This window comes from Xenopus laevis, chromosome 2L (assembly GCF_017654675.1).
Source record: "Xenopus laevis strain J_2021 chromosome 2L, Xenopus_laevis_v10.1, whole genome shotgun sequence".
NCBI lineage: Eukaryota > Metazoa > Chordata > Amphibia > Anura > Pipidae > Xenopus > Xenopus laevis.
Window position 1 is genome coordinate 95,388,113 of NC_054373.1, and position 15,713 is coordinate 95,403,825.

Genomic DNA, 15,713 nt, shown 5'->3' on the forward strand with positions numbered 1-15,713 from the left:
TTCCCTGGTGTCTACTGGGCATGCCCTGTGTGCCAGTGCTAATTTCACTAAACCACGTCAGCTCAGCTCAGTATGCGCTCAACCTACAATTTGCCATTCATTGTAAGAAATGTATGAAACCTCACCATAACAGTCCAGATTGCTTAGACCTGCTCATTTTAACTTGATGAGTAAAAAGGTAATTGTTGCAGGGATTTTTTGGACTTTTATATAAGCTTATTAATGTCTAGTCTTCATTAAAAATCGTTGATTGGACAAAATAAAAGTTTTGTGAAAAGTGCTGAAGCAGGTGTCTTTATCAGTCTGATTTTTGTAGAATGCATATATAGATCATTTTACCAAATGGCTCTATATACAGACCCATATTCAATACATGTATATTTGTCAATGATCCAGGCTGTAGTGAAGGTGTATTTACAAAGCTATATTATAACCTGAACCGCACAATTGAGACAATATTATTTCTGGCTGTTCAGAGTAGACTGATATAATTAAAGCCTGTTGGGGCCTGTCTTTATAATACTGAACAGTCTGCAGAGACCTACTCCCCCATATCATTACCACAATCAAAGCCTTTACTGTTCCTGTGATAATTATACTGACAGATCCCGTGCATCTCAATGCTGAACTTCTGTAAGGGCTAGGATTTTTATGCAAAACACCAAACAACTGGCACACAGCAAGTAACATGACAGAAAATATTGCTTTCACTCAGAATGTTATTCAGCTTGCTTACAATTTCCATGGATGAGCTTCATTTTCCGTAGTTGTCTGTTACCTGACACGAGTTAGAACTGGTAACACCTGACTTATTTTAAGATAAATCTGCTAATTTCAGGGGGGATAATGACAGGTTATAATCATTCTCTGAGGGGCCCCGTGGGCACCCACAAGTATATCTTCCTTTATAAGGTGTATGTTTCGATACAGATAGGTAAAAAACTGGTCGGGTAAGGATTTGTGTAGTAAAGAGGAGAATGCTCAGATTTTGAAATCATGCACATATCTCTGTTTATATCAATACTATGATATTGTGATATTTATACAAAAATAAAACTTGCAGAAATAGTCACCAGTTCTTCAGCGCAAACACTGTCACACATGGATTTAAGGAAGGTTAATTCTACAGTTTTTAATAGAACCATATCTCTCATTATAAAAGGGCATTTCCTCATGGGTAAAAATACTGCTCAAATGTAACTAGACTCTAATCAAATCCATTACCTAATTAGTAGTTACTAAATATAAGCTATGCTCACTGCTTACCTTTCTTATTTCTTAAACTACATTAATAACACAGTGCTAAAATAAGAATTTTTCTAATCACAAGGGTTGGATTAAAAACATTGCTATTCTATTACAAAAGCTGTTATTTCAATTTTATACCTCTATGTGCTAACATTGCCTGTCTGTGTATCACATAATTGTGTCGCCGAGTGTCTTTCACAACTAAGATGTCTAATTTCCTTATTCTACTTTTAAGATGAATTATCTCCCTCATGGAATGAAGCAAAATGTTTCCATATATAAACTGCTCCCACTGAGGCAATGTTTTCTGAACCTTTCTTAGTTTCCTTTTAGTCTCTTAGTTTCCTTTATTCTATATACTGTAAGCCATAATTGCAACTCAAAATATTAAACAATATCAATTACCCTCTCTATTAAACCATTAATATATGAAGTTGTTCTGTAATTTTGCTTTTGAATAATTCAGGACATTCAGTAGTTACATGTTAAGCACCTCTTTGTGTTACTTTTAAAACATCCTAATTATAATAATACATTCCAAGTACATCAAAGGAGAACTATACCCTAGACACATCTACGGGTAAAAGAAACAGATTGCCAGCACACAGTTTGCCTTTAAAAATAATTATTACAAAAATTTTGCACCATGTGGCATATGAGCTTACATATTTTGGCCAAAGGGTGGTACTAACAACTCATTTTTTTTTAATAATTATTTTTAAAGGCAAACTGTGCACTGGCAATCTTTTTCCTTTATTTTGTGTATTAATAATGGCTTTGTATGGTTTCTAGCCAGGTCAACTCCAGGTGTAGGTTAGACCTAGCACTGGCCCAATGGTGCTTCTAGCAGCTGGTCAGTACCACAGTGTGGGAGTAACAGTACATTTTGGTCTAGTGGAGCGGTGGGGATTCCCACCACTCTCCTCACAGGGGATGACCGCAGCCTATTTCCCTAGGATTTGGCACACGCGTCCTGATGGTTTTGGCGCACGTGTCCATATGCGCACATCATTTTTTTGGGGCCTGCCTCTGACGTCATCACGCTTGGAGCGAAATTTGAATATTTAAAGACGCCTCGCATTTGTTCACTGGCCAACCTATGTGTATTGTAGTTAGTTCCTGGGTGAACTTCTAGTCTGTGTTCTCTGTTCCTTGACCTTTGCCTGTCCCTGACCACCCCTGTAATGCTGCCTGATCGGACCTTTGCCTGTTATTGACTATTCTTCCGGATTCTGATTCTGTACTGTGCTGACTGATTTGTTTTGACCCCGGCCTGTTCCTTTGACTAAGCTTAACACTTTACCTGTTACTCCTTGCCAGCCCAGAATTCTCTCTTTGGTTCTCTCACTTTAAGATCTGGCAGCATCCAAGTAGCGAAAGGCTCCTCCCGATGTGAAAAGTCCCTGTTATAGGCAGACGTGTGAGCCGTGACCGGAACCTTGGCATTTGTTCTGGGTTTGGGATACCAAACATGACAATGGGTTAGACCAAGCACTGGTGATTTCTTTCTGTTACATAGGGTATAAATGCTGTATTTTACCTTCCCACTGCTGAGGGGCTGCTGGGGGGGGATAGGGAGGTGGGTGATATCACTCCAACTTGCAGTGCAGCAACAAAGAGTGACTGAAGTTTATCAGAGCACTAATCACATGACTTGGGGCACTTGGGAAACTGACTATGTCTAGCTCCATGTTAGATTTCAAAATTAAATATAAAAAAATCAGTTTTGCTGTTTTGGATTTCAGTGCAGAAGTTTGCTGGAGCAGCACTGTTAAAAAACCATGACCGTATCCCTTTAAAATTAATGATTGCACAGGGAGTCACCATTTTGGATTTCCTTAGGAGTGTCAGTGACACACAAATGTCTAGTGTGAATCTGAGCAGCTCTTGAGAAGCTAAGCTTAGGGGTTGTGGCAAATCATCAAGTAGAAATTAGGTACATAAATATTAGCACTAAGGGGCAGGTTTTTTATAAGATCGAGGTGAATTTTCGAATGCAGAAAATTAGAATTTCACCTATTTTTGTGTACTTGGACTAGGGAATAGTCCAAATTCGATTCGAATTTCAGAAAAATTAGAATATGACTTTGGACTTTGAAAAATGTAAGGATTTTTTTGGGGAAAAACTTTGAATCTAATTCGATTTGTACGATTTGAATTCGGCCGAATACGGACCTATTCGATCTTAAACAGACCTATTTGACTTTTTGGATTAAAATTTTGAAGTTTTTTCAATTCGAAATTTGATTCTTGATAAATATGCCCCTAAGTGTTAACACCTGCTCTGGAGTTTCAATAAATAATTTGTTGCAAAAAACGCTTTGCAATTGCAAAATTTTATTATACACACTGAGCATGTTTGCAAAAGCCATTTATTTGCAAACTTTACGAGGAAGTCGTTGAGGTCTGAAATTGGTCAAAAAGGATGTTTTTTTACACTAACGAAACATATTACGTTCCCCCCAATAGACTTTTTACAGTTACTTTCTATTTTCTATTTTGTGACTGTTTTTCAAATATTGAACCTTTTTAGGTCTTTCTAAAGCTGCTCTGGGAGGGGGTCACCGACTCTGTAAACTGTTCTAAATTGATAAATTAGTTGATACATACAGTACATACAATAAAGGCAATTGATACAATAATTGCTAATATTCCACAGGTGCTGCTGAGAAATGTATCAACTAAGGGGCACATTTACTAAGGGTCGAAGTGAATATTCGAATTCAAAAACTTAGAATTTCGAAGTAATTTTTGGGTACTTCAAACATCGAATAGGCCAAATTCGACTTTGATTCGAAGTGAAAATGCTTAGACTATTCGACCATTCGATTATCGAAGTACTGTCTCTTTAAAAAACTTCGACACTTCGCCACCTTAAACCTGCCGAATTGCTATGTTAGCCTATGGGGACCTCCTAGAATCAATAGCCAGTATTTGGCTACGTTTTGGTCTAGTGGAGCGGTGGGGATTCCCACCATTCTCCTTACAGGGGATGACTGCAGCCTATTTCCCTAGGATTTGGCACACGCGTCCTGATGGTTTTGTCGCTACTTCGACTTCCAATGTCAGACTAGCCTATTCGATGGTCGAATTTCAAAAGTTTTTATTTCACTTCGAAATTCGACCCTTAATAAATATGCCCCTAAATGTAGCAAATTGTAACAGTTCAGTATCTGCACCTGAATTACTGAGCTGCCAGACTGAAACACCAGAGACAGGGACATTAAACTTTAAACGTCAATTTAGGGAAAATGGTCAAAAATAAAAGATGCAAAGTAATTGAAAAATGTATTTATTTCTGGTGAACAATCTGAAAACAACTGAACTGAAAAAAGTGTTTGAAATGTGAACAATCCCTTTAAAAGCAAATGCCAAATAATTCCAAATTGAATGGACACGAATCACCAAACATACTGAGATAGACTAATAGAAGGAATTGTGTGTTTTTCATTCTAGATGAATAAATAAGTTCTGAAATAGATATGTGGAGATTGATTTTGCCAGCAACACCTTTTCCCCCCAGTATTGAATGATGTAATAAATGGCAGAGAAATACCATTCTATGTTCTCTAGAAGGAAATTTAATTTGGTGATGAAATAATGGAAGATATTTTAACCCCTGTTCTCATAAGCATTATTAAAACCTTTTAAAAGCTTCAAAGGTTACCAGGGCGGATATATGAAAATGCTATTTACAGGTATAATGGCAAGAAAATTGTAGTGTGTATATAATGGAGGCTTGATGAGCAGTCAGTTCTGCTGGTTTTTTAATGATCCCTTGCCCGGCAAAGCAAAATAAAAAGCAAATACTTACAGGATGTTTTTCATGATTTCCATTGACAGCACAAACTCTAATATCACATTTTTATATTGGTGCAGAGGTTGAAAGAGTCCATTTATTACACTGTGATAGAACACAAAATTGCAACAGAAGAATATAGCAATCTGTATTGAATTACACTGAATTGATCTCAAGGGAATGTCCTCTTGTTTTCACTGTGCATTATTATGTTGTGGAAACAAGAGATTTCAATAAATAAAAAAGTTGTTTTGAAACAGCCTTATTATAACTATGGAAAAAAGGAAGTACATTAGGGGATGGAAAATGAAATTATGAAAATGTATTCTTAGTAACACAATAGTTGAGGCTGAAAGAAAACAGCTTTAACTATAACTTAAATAATTCCTACAATCTCTACAGAGACTGTAGTGTAAGCGGAAAACCAAAATCTACCAGAAGCAAGCATCCAAAACCTGACCTTGTATGTTTTCCCTGTAATTGAATTTGGCGATTTTGCCTTATGAGAAAAATATAAAAGAGGAACTTGTGAAACTGAAACTTTTAAATAATCTTTGTGATGTGGAAATAAGGAAGTATTCTAAATATAATCTTCTGTATCCCCTTCTCAGCAATCTGACTCTCTGTCGAGTCAGATATCGATCGATGGTTAGGTCAAATACATGTTGTGTGCTCTCTTTGCTTAGGCAATGTATATTCACATGAATCTGGGGCAAAACTCTGTTCTGCACCTCATGCTGCCCAGTGCCCTCTTACTTGTGCATCTGAATGGCTTGCAATTTAGGGGACCAATTGGAGGTAAGGGGACACCAACATGCCTCCCCCCATCTGCCCATCATGAATATTACACTACCAAACACAGGTAGTGCTGTATTTATATGGAGCACAAGGACCTGCACCCACAGGTCCTGAGTGTGGGGTAAAAAAAACATGGCAATTGTGTCTGCTACTGCCCTCTCATTAGTGACAGGCATTATAATAGGTAAGCAAGCAGTGGTGCAACTAAATGTTACTGGGCCCCCAGTGGGGGGGGCAATTTAGCACAAATATATTGAAATTGATCATTAATAAGAGTCCATGTTCTTTGATCTGCTTTCTCTATAATTACAACCCTGTATGCAAGAGAAAATCATTTGAAAAAGCATGTCATACTATGTCCATCCTATCAAATAACCCAGATGAGGCAGCATTACATTCAAGCAAAAGTAGTATGTTTCCAGCACTACAGTCTTTATAGTTACCACTTAGCATATATGGAAATTGATTTACATAATTAAGAGGCATAAAAACAAATTCAAGAGAAACCTTTTCATAAAATACATTTTATTTTTCAATTCTCGGATTTACGTTGTTTTCTGCTGACACAACATGCTAAATTAATGGATTTATCCTGTTAGTATTTGTTGTGAACATCTAGACAGCATGGATGGAACACCACAGGAGTTCTGGACTCAGCCCAAGCAGAGTGAGGTCACCCAATGACCTGTAAATCATTCCTTCAGAGAGCGCCACTTGCACTGTTGTTAGATCTCCTACAGCTGAAATTATGCAAGCTACAGAAAAACATAAATCTTCAGGCCACTTTCCCACTGGGCCACAATAATAGTCTGAATTTAATATGCATTCTAGCTTTTAAAGCAATCATTCCATTGAGAATTGGCTTGCATAATATTGACTTACAGGCATACTGCAATTACGGTGAAAAATGAAAGCTGACTTTATTAATATATTAAATCTAGTAAACAATCCAAAACACATATCAGAAAAATCCAGTAAATAACCCCCCCCCCCACACACACACAAATCCAATGTCACACAGACCTACAGTAGAATGGAAATCCCTAGCGAGTTCCTAGATCTGAGAAACTGTGAAATATGAAAACTGTCAAACAGCCAGCGTGCACATAGATAAATGAGATTAGACATTGGATACCCTGGATAGTGATTGCTTCTCTCAGAGCTGCCCTTGCTTAGGGAGTAGGTAGAGCAAAGACCTATGTCAACATCAGCTATAATGCAAATACTGGAGATTTAGTCCTAAAAAGAAAATAGCAAGGGGGAAGAAAACAATAAGGCAACAGAACAGCAAAACAGTGTGGACATCTTTTCATTATCAAATTCTTTGTTTCACTTCAATTCCCTGTGGGCAAAACATTATGCAGTGATTCAGTCTAATAGCACTTTTATTTCAACTTCTGCAGAATTTGATCATTTCTTTCTCCTCCATTTAAACAAATAGAGCATTTATAAGCATTTGGTGGTAAAATACAGTTTACAGTTTGTTCTAGGATTAAATGTATACCATCAACACATATATATCTCAAAGCAGGGGAATATACAGGTAGAAATAAATATACGGTAATAGCAATATCTTAATTTCTAAACACTTATGGGTCTCAAAAGGTGTAGCAGTATCAAAGCAGGTAGTGCCCTTAGGTGCAGGTTTGGAGTGCAATGAACTGCTTCTTTCCAATGAATAAAGTCAGTTGATGTGGAGCACAGCAAGTCCTATGAACATGTTCTGTGGATGGGTATTGTTATTGCACTGGTGGGATTAGTAACTGAGCCCTCCTGTCTATAAACTTAAATGTAAAGAGGTCCTTATTGCAAAATGTATTGACAGTAAAAACAAGAGAGAAAACTAATAAAGGAACTATTATTGTAAGATTGTATTTTTAAGCATCTTTGAAGCATCCTTTCTGTAGTGAGACAAGTCTTTGAAGAATAGAATAACTGGGTAATCTAGCTGCACCAATGCTATTTTTATTAAAGGTGGTATTCACCCTAAAGTAGTTCCTTATCCCACAAATTGAGAAAGAAAATGTAATTCTAAGCAACTTTCCAATATGCATTAATCACAAATTTACAGTAGTTTCAGCAGCGGCCTGTAGTACTTCTGTAGAAGCACCAAATTGCAATCTTATATTGTAGTATGCGCAGTACAGTGAAAAGCTGGGTTATTACTTCTAAGCTTGGCTTTTCATGCTACTGTATATGTGCACCTGGCTGGCACCAAAGAAAAGAAGAAAGAAGCAGAAGCACATGGACCTTTGCATTTTGTAGTGAACAGACACGCAGGAAAATGATTATAATCACTAACGTTTTGGCACCCCCACTGATTATACATTTCCTTCTCCTTTATAGATATGTATAAATTGTAGTATAGTGAAAAACAGTATCTGTCTGGCTCTTTACATTCTCTGTGCTCCTGTCTATGACTCCTGCAACAAAACCTTGCAAACCAACTGATTAACAGACATAGAGAAGCACTGACTCCTGTTACATTGTTTTACTGAGTAAAAACTGCTGTCAGTTGCAATTACATTGACAAATAAATTATTGGAAATGTTTCAAATATATTGGAATCACATTTTCTTTTGAAAAAAATTACCCTTTAAAAATAACTCTTTCAGTACTGTGGCAATATTTCTCTATGCGGCTCCCTGATGCATGGTCACATCTCTAATACAGATTTTCAAAAATAAAGGACCCCAGCACTCACCGATATCTGATGCTGTGATAATGTTTATTATATGATACCAAAGAACAAGGTTACATATACAGTATGTACCACATGCTACATGATGAGAATGGTTTTAAAATGTCCCTTTAAAGGATAACTAAAGGCTGACAAAGAAATAACATTGTTTATATGCTGAATCCACTTCACATCAGGTCCCCATTTTTCAATCTTTTGTTTTCCAGTAGCACATGCTCAGTGTGTTTTGCTAGGGACTGTAGGAAAACATGAAAGATTTGCAGTAAGTGAGGTTTAATCTGTTATCATAGGTAATAATACCGAGATGATTAATTATTATTTCAGATGCAAAATGAACTTGTTTCTATGAATAAAAAGGCAAGTAATAAAAAAACACACAAAATGGAATGTCTATATCATTCTAATTATAAACTAAACTTTTTAACCTGACCAGTGGCATGAAGGCATAAAACTATTGTGGTTTCCTTTAATACTTTTTCCTGTGTTTAACATGCCTGACCTACTATCACCTACAGGAATTTCTTCAGCTATTATCTACACATCCAGTGAAAACAGCAATGGAACAGGGCTTAAAGAAGAAGAATTTAAAACTCCTTCCAGGTTATGGATGTGTTACAGTAGAACTTTGGGATGGACATTACACTGATGATAAACATTTTGCTTTACCCGTAAGTGTTTCTACCATGGACAAGAATTGTGATCAGTGTGTTGTATGCGCAGGTGCTGTGTTTATGAAAAAGGCATGTTATATTTATCAGTTATGGATTTTGAAAAAAATGTATGTTTTGCATTACTTTTCTCACACAGCTTATTGTTAGTTCAAAATAGACATCTCTTGTTGTCTTTGTGTCTGGCTGTCAATTTTGTAAATGATCTTCCATGACAGAAGAGACAAAAACACAACTACGTTATGTTATTATTGTGGTTAATATTCTGAGGCTGTAACATACCAAAAGATCTGTAAGATCCCTTACCTCTTCTAGGTGTTCATTTTAGGTGCCCTATTTTTGGTTTTAAAAGCTGTCCTTGAAGAAGGTGGCATCTGATTATTGAGTTCCTGCCTGTTCCTATTTTGCGTATTCCTCTGGTTTTGACCCTTGCCTGTTTTTGCAGACTATGGTTAATTCCACCTGCCCTGACCGTTTGGCCTATATCCCAACAATACATTTGTTTATATTCGCTTGTGTCTTTCTTATCAGTTCTGACTTCTGAATTGAGTACGGTAAGTTCTCTGCCACTAAGAAGTTCTGGGGCCTCAAAAGGGCATCAGTGAAGATGGGTACTGCCAGGGGTTCCCTTTCTTGACAGAAGACTTTAAACCACATTACGTCTTCACTCGGGTATCCTTATTATAGAATATTATAAGGCTTTTTTGTACAGTCTTACTCAAAACACCCAACCAGATTAAAGTTTTCCCTGGAACAACTTAGTTGTCAATATACTCTTGAGACAACCCACAATATCAAGCATGATATACAACCTTTAACGTGCCCTGTGAAGAATTAAATATTGAGTAAACATATTAGAAATCAGTGTAGTTGCCCAAACCCTCAATTACTGTCACAGTTGGACAATGGGTGAGCATTTGTCAACGGTATAAATCAAATGTAGGTAAAGACTTCCCTTCTTTTCTCACTGTGACTGTTCATCACACAGAGCTAGGTACCGCCACACTTCCTCACCGCCTGTCCCACCACACTTCCTCAACACCTGTCCATAATTTGAAGCTTTCTGGATAAGGGGTTTCCAGATAATGGATCCCATACCTGTACTTCATAAGTTCTATGGACTAAAGCCTCAAGGTGATCTGCAAGGATGCTCTCTCAATATATTTTTGAAGTTCTACAATCTTCATCTCGTTGCAACATTTCAGATAAAGGTTCTTCAAGCAGCCCTGGCTCAGTAGTCCCATTTACAGCCGGGTTGGGCTGCCTGCTCCTCCTATTGGAGGACTGCTTTTATGATGTCAGCATTGATGAGAGGGACGTCTAGATAAAATGTGGCTTGCAGGTCTATCTTTTCTCCCCTTTCCTACCTTTTTTTATGCTCTTTTTTTTCTTTCTAGCTTTTCCCTCCTTTCTCGTCTGACTTTCTCTACCTCATTCTGCTTGATGATAAACCTGTAAAAGAAGGAGTTCAGAGCTTCCATTCCATGCACTGACAGTTTAGGCCTACAAGAAAAAATAATCTTTAAATATATTCTTATCAGTGCTTAATGATGTCATCAGTTATAATATCCATGCTTCGTGATTTTTAGGACGTCATATAAAATGTTGAAAATGTTCCTTACTTTAACATATTAGGTTATTAGAAGCCACTTTTGAGTTCACTGACCTGTGACCTGTGTAAAAGTCCTGTGATTTTTTGGTTGCCTTATATCACCCTTATATATTATCACCTTTATATATATATATATGCAATGTTCAAATAGTATATATGCTATTCTGCTGGGTACCGAGTTGTAGTTCAGCTTAACCTTCAAGCAGAATCCAGCTGGATTTTAAGAGTAACATATATAGTTTTAGTTTATATAGTACTATATAATTTGTTTATATGAAGGTTGTGATTGGGTGGGAGTAGTACAACTCTTTGGTTTTGCCTGCATGAGGCTGAATATATTTATTTACATTCTCATGTTATAAATGGCACCACTTTAGGTATTTTGAATATTAGTTTTCAAAGGTTTATTAAATGAACAATACAGCCCGTCTGAATTAATCACGTCATTCACCACTCTTTTGTGTTTGTTTTATCCTGCCAATCACATAAATACTTTATTAAATAACATGTCCTTAATAAACAGGCAGATAGCAGGTCAGCAGACTGAATAAATAATTCTATAATAAACTAAAAAAGAGCATTGCTTATCATAGAGAAGAAGAACCTTGTTATCAATTAGATATTCATTGTAAGGTCACTCAACACTTATTCATGTTTACATGTATTTCTTTAACCCTTGCATCCATAATAAAGCTCTGTTGCTTAGTGGTTTGCTTTGCTGTTCTAAATCACATAAAGTATGACATTGCATCTTGTGACTAATAAACTGGTGGGTTTATTTCCTTATGCCAGATTATGAACGACCTCTTGACTGTTGGAAATGTTAAAAAATTCCTGGCCACCCAGACTAGCAAGAAAGGGAAAGCCATGTCTCTGCTGGCTTTGAAAAGCTTTGACAACAAGAAGCAGAAGCTGCAGCAGAATAGCCAAGAATATCAGCAGCATCAACAATTTTATGAAGAAGCAATGGCCGATAAATTTTATGATCTTATTGTAAGTATGGAAATTTAAGAAATGAAATGTTCCCAATATGCATTCTGTTTCCATCATCGGAACTATCTGCACAGTAGTCGCTTGAGGTTGGGGAATGCAAATGCAATATCTGAAATGGTAAAAACAAAATGAAGTACCTTTTACAGGGAAGCAATGTTTTTTTAAATGTAATGCAAGCAGAGAGGTGAAACTTTGAAATTGATCTTGTTGTAACACTGTCAAATATCTTAAAAAATTGCACTTCTGTCATGAAGGTATAGCACCAGTTTCCCCCAAATGCTGGTTTGTGTAGAAGTGCTGTCATATATTTATGTCACTTTTCACATAGATTATAATATTGTTCCTTAGCCCCAAGTAAGCACAAGTGATGGACAGTATCTGTGTTTCAATGGGGGAGAGTTATTTTAATTGTTCTGTTTTCATTTGGTAACCCTACTTGAAAGTGGTCTTAAACCAATGTTTACCCAATCGGAGCAATTACAGGGTTAAGCTATCTTGTAGCAAAAACAACTGAACCATCAAAATACAAAGACAGCAAGTGGCAGTTACAATTAAAGGAGCAGCAAACTATACGTGACACCTCTCTATATGAAATAAAATGAATACATTTTTGTTTTCCATTTTATGGATCATTAAAGCTAAGAGTGAGCAGCATAAGTTATGATTACTGGGATGTACAGCATGGCAAGTGATGGAGGGATTAACTTAGTTGCATCCATCATAATGGGCTAGATATGATTCAGTTAGAAGAATTATTCTCCATATTCAATTCTACATATTTCATTTTGTTACAGTAACTGACAGTATGACCATCTGAACTAGCTGAAGCCACCTCATGGTTGTCCACTCTCTAGCTGCCTGGACTCCCTTAAATATTTGGAGGGTCCAGATAGTCAGGGGGTTGTGGACTGGCAATTTTTCTCACCACTAAAGTGAGCATCATATTCTGCTGCAGTAGCAGAAGTCAAATTACCTATTCAAAAGTAAACGTTGGCTCTTATAGGTGAATGCATTGTGAAAGGGCATGGGCCTACTTTTGCAGGTATCTATCTGTCTTCTCAGAAGGGTTTTTAAATTCTGCAGATTATTAAAAAAAAAAATCACTTTGCTGGGGGGTATCTATAGTTGAGAATATGAGCTAGCTTCAAGCAGTATGTCATAGGCCCTTTATATGTTTGGATATTTTGTTGAGATTTTAATGTAATCTTTTCTGGATCCCCTTAGACCTATAGGGGTAAATTTACCAAAGAGTGAAGTTCCGCCACTGGAGTGAAATTCCGCAGCTCTCAATTCATTTCTATGGGATTTTGAAAGGCGTATTTATCAATGGGTGAAGTGAAAGTTCACCCTTTGATAAATACGCCTATAAAAAGCCCATAGAAATGAATGGAGAGTGGCGGAATTTCACTCTAGTGGCGGAACTTCACTATTAACTTCACTCTTTGATAAATATACCCCATATTGTCATTATTGTTTGGTGAGTTAAACTCCACCTTTGGCAGGAATGGAAGCCTGCTGGAGATTTAAATGCACAAAGCATTTCAGCCAAGCTTATACAAATGAAATATGTCTTACACAAATTAGAATTGAATTACATAAGATAATATATTAATTTTAAGTATAGGGGTTGTTCACCTTCCAAACACTTTTTTTTCAGTTGAGTTGTTTTTAGCTCTGTTCTCTAGAAAGAAAGACTTTTTGCAGTCACTTTCCATTATTTTACAATTTTTCCAAAATCTAAATTTAAAATTTAACATTCCTGTCTCTGGAGTTTGTCTGGCAGTTCAGTAATTCAGGTGCAGATTCTGCACTGTTACAATTTTGCAACATTTAGTTGATACATTTCTCAGCAGCTACTGTATTAGTATTAGCAACTATTGTATCAATGAAGCTCAGTGATTCTGCTCAGCAGGGACAGGATAAAAAATGTATCAACTAAATATATCAAATTAGAACAGTTTAGAAGGCCAATGACCCCCTCCACCACAGCAGCTGTAGAAGGTGAAACATTGACTGACACTTCAATATTAGAAAAAACCATCACAAATAGAAAATAGAAAGTAATTGGAAAAAGTCTTTATTTCTGGTGAACTGAATCTGAAACCAACTGAATTAAAAAAAAAGGTTGAAAGGTGAACAACCTTTAAGTATATTGTAGTCAGGGGTGTTCTAAAACAATGTGAGACGTCGTTTTTTTATTCTTTTTGTTTTTTTTAATTATTACTTATATGTTTTGTTGTGTTGGTATTAGGCGTAGAAACATCCAGTATCTGCTATCTGGTTTCTGTGGTGGCTTAAAGGAGTAACACCAAAAAAAAATAAAGTGTTTTAATTAAAGAAAGCAAATTATAATGTACTGTTGCTATACATTGGTAAAAGTTATGTGTTTGCTTTAGAGCAACTATAATTTAGGTTATTGTGAAGCCATGGGGGCAGCCATTCAAGCTAAAAAGGGAGAAAGGACACAGGCTGCTTAGCAGACAACAGATAAGCTCTGTAATAGAATACCATGGGATTCAACAGAGTTTATCTGGTATCCGCTATGTAACCTGTGTTTTGAATGGCTGCCCTCATGGCTACATAGAAATTTGTTTATATAAATGATAGTAGTGTTTCTGAAGCAAGCACACCAGTTGTACAAATTCCGGGAAACAGTACATTATATTTAATTTTTTGGTGTTAGTTTGTCAGTCAGCAATCAGTCTTGAAGATAAATAGTAGAGGGACTATATATATAAAGGAAACTTAAAAGAAGGTATAGCAATAAAATAAAAGTCTCAAGATCCATCTGTTTTTTCATTGCTGGGGTCAGTAACAATACGATTTGAACTTGCAGGCCAGAGAGAGAGAAAGGCAGAATAGGAAGAAGAAAAATTATAGACACATAAACAATAGAAATTAAGACTATTTGGAAAATTGCTGAGAATATGTCCCTTTGTAAAATGCTAAAAGTTTGTTTAAAAGTGAGATTCCCCCTTAAAGTATTTTTTAACTGTGTGCCATTTTTTGTGTTTTGAATTGCCTGCAGGAGATGGCCCTGCTGAATGCTGGATATGGGCCGTTATAAGCCATCTGTTAATGTTCTGCGGCAGTAGCTGGAAGACAAACCAGAGACCTATTTTTTTTGTGAAAGCTGCTTCTCTTCAGAGGGAAAAAAAGCAAAATGTATTAGTAGTCTTATTCACGGGAACTATGCATGACTGGGCAACCTGCAGCCTTCCAGGCTCTACTACAATACCCAGCACCCTGACAGTTTTTGGCTCCTAGCAGGATTCTAAAATTTGCAGGATGACAATGCCTGATTTATATGGTCGTAATTGTTTGTTTGCCATATACAGTATATAATAAGATGTACAGAATAAAGGAAAAACAAGAACTGGCATTTTAGCTTCACCTTAATTCCCAAAGTGCCGAACCTTAACCCTGGCTTCATTATATAGGGGCTATTTTGATTTCATGTAAGTATCTATGTTACATTTTCATGACAACTTGAGACAACGAAAGTCTTGCTTGCAGAAATTAGCTGTTTGTTTCTCTGAATGTATTTGTGATATGATGCTACATAAACAGGTGCATCATTACTACATATAGGCAACATGCATCAAGAGTTTCCCTTCACATCACCACTTGTGATACTAATGGATAAACAAGCAATTTTATAGAGGTGGCGATACTGGGGTCAAAGAGGTCTGCTGTGTGCTTAACAGTTGATGAACTGCATGGCTCTAGTGCTACCCTTGTGTGGATAGATGTTTATCAATATGCTGTCCTTGTCTTGTATCTATAAAGAATTAAAAAGCCACTGTAAAAGCACACCTAGGCTAAGTTAAAATGACCTTAGAAGAACTGCTTTACACACACAAAAACTAACAATCAATGCACATTCAATGGCCT

The 15,713-nt window shown here is 36.6% G+C and overlaps 1 protein-coding gene across 6 annotated transcripts in view; it reads left to right on the plus strand.

Moving 5' to 3' along the window:
* LOC108708284 overlaps positions 1 to 15,195 on the plus strand; it is a 115,440-nt gene extending 100,245 nt beyond the window's left edge. For all 6 annotated transcript variants that reach the window (XM_018246827.2, XM_018246826.2, XM_041582217.1 and 3 more), the window contains 3 exons: positions 9,062 to 9,214; positions 11,619 to 11,819; positions 14,848 to 15,195. In XM_018246827.2, coding sequence (XP_018102316.1) covers positions 9,062 to 9,214; positions 11,619 to 11,819; positions 14,848 to 14,886 — 393 coding nt within the window. In that variant the 3' untranslated portion in view covers positions 14,887 to 15,195. The remainder of the gene's footprint in view (positions 1 to 9,061; positions 9,215 to 11,618; positions 11,820 to 14,847) is intronic.
* The last annotated feature ends 518 nt before the right edge of the window (positions 15,196 to 15,713 follow it).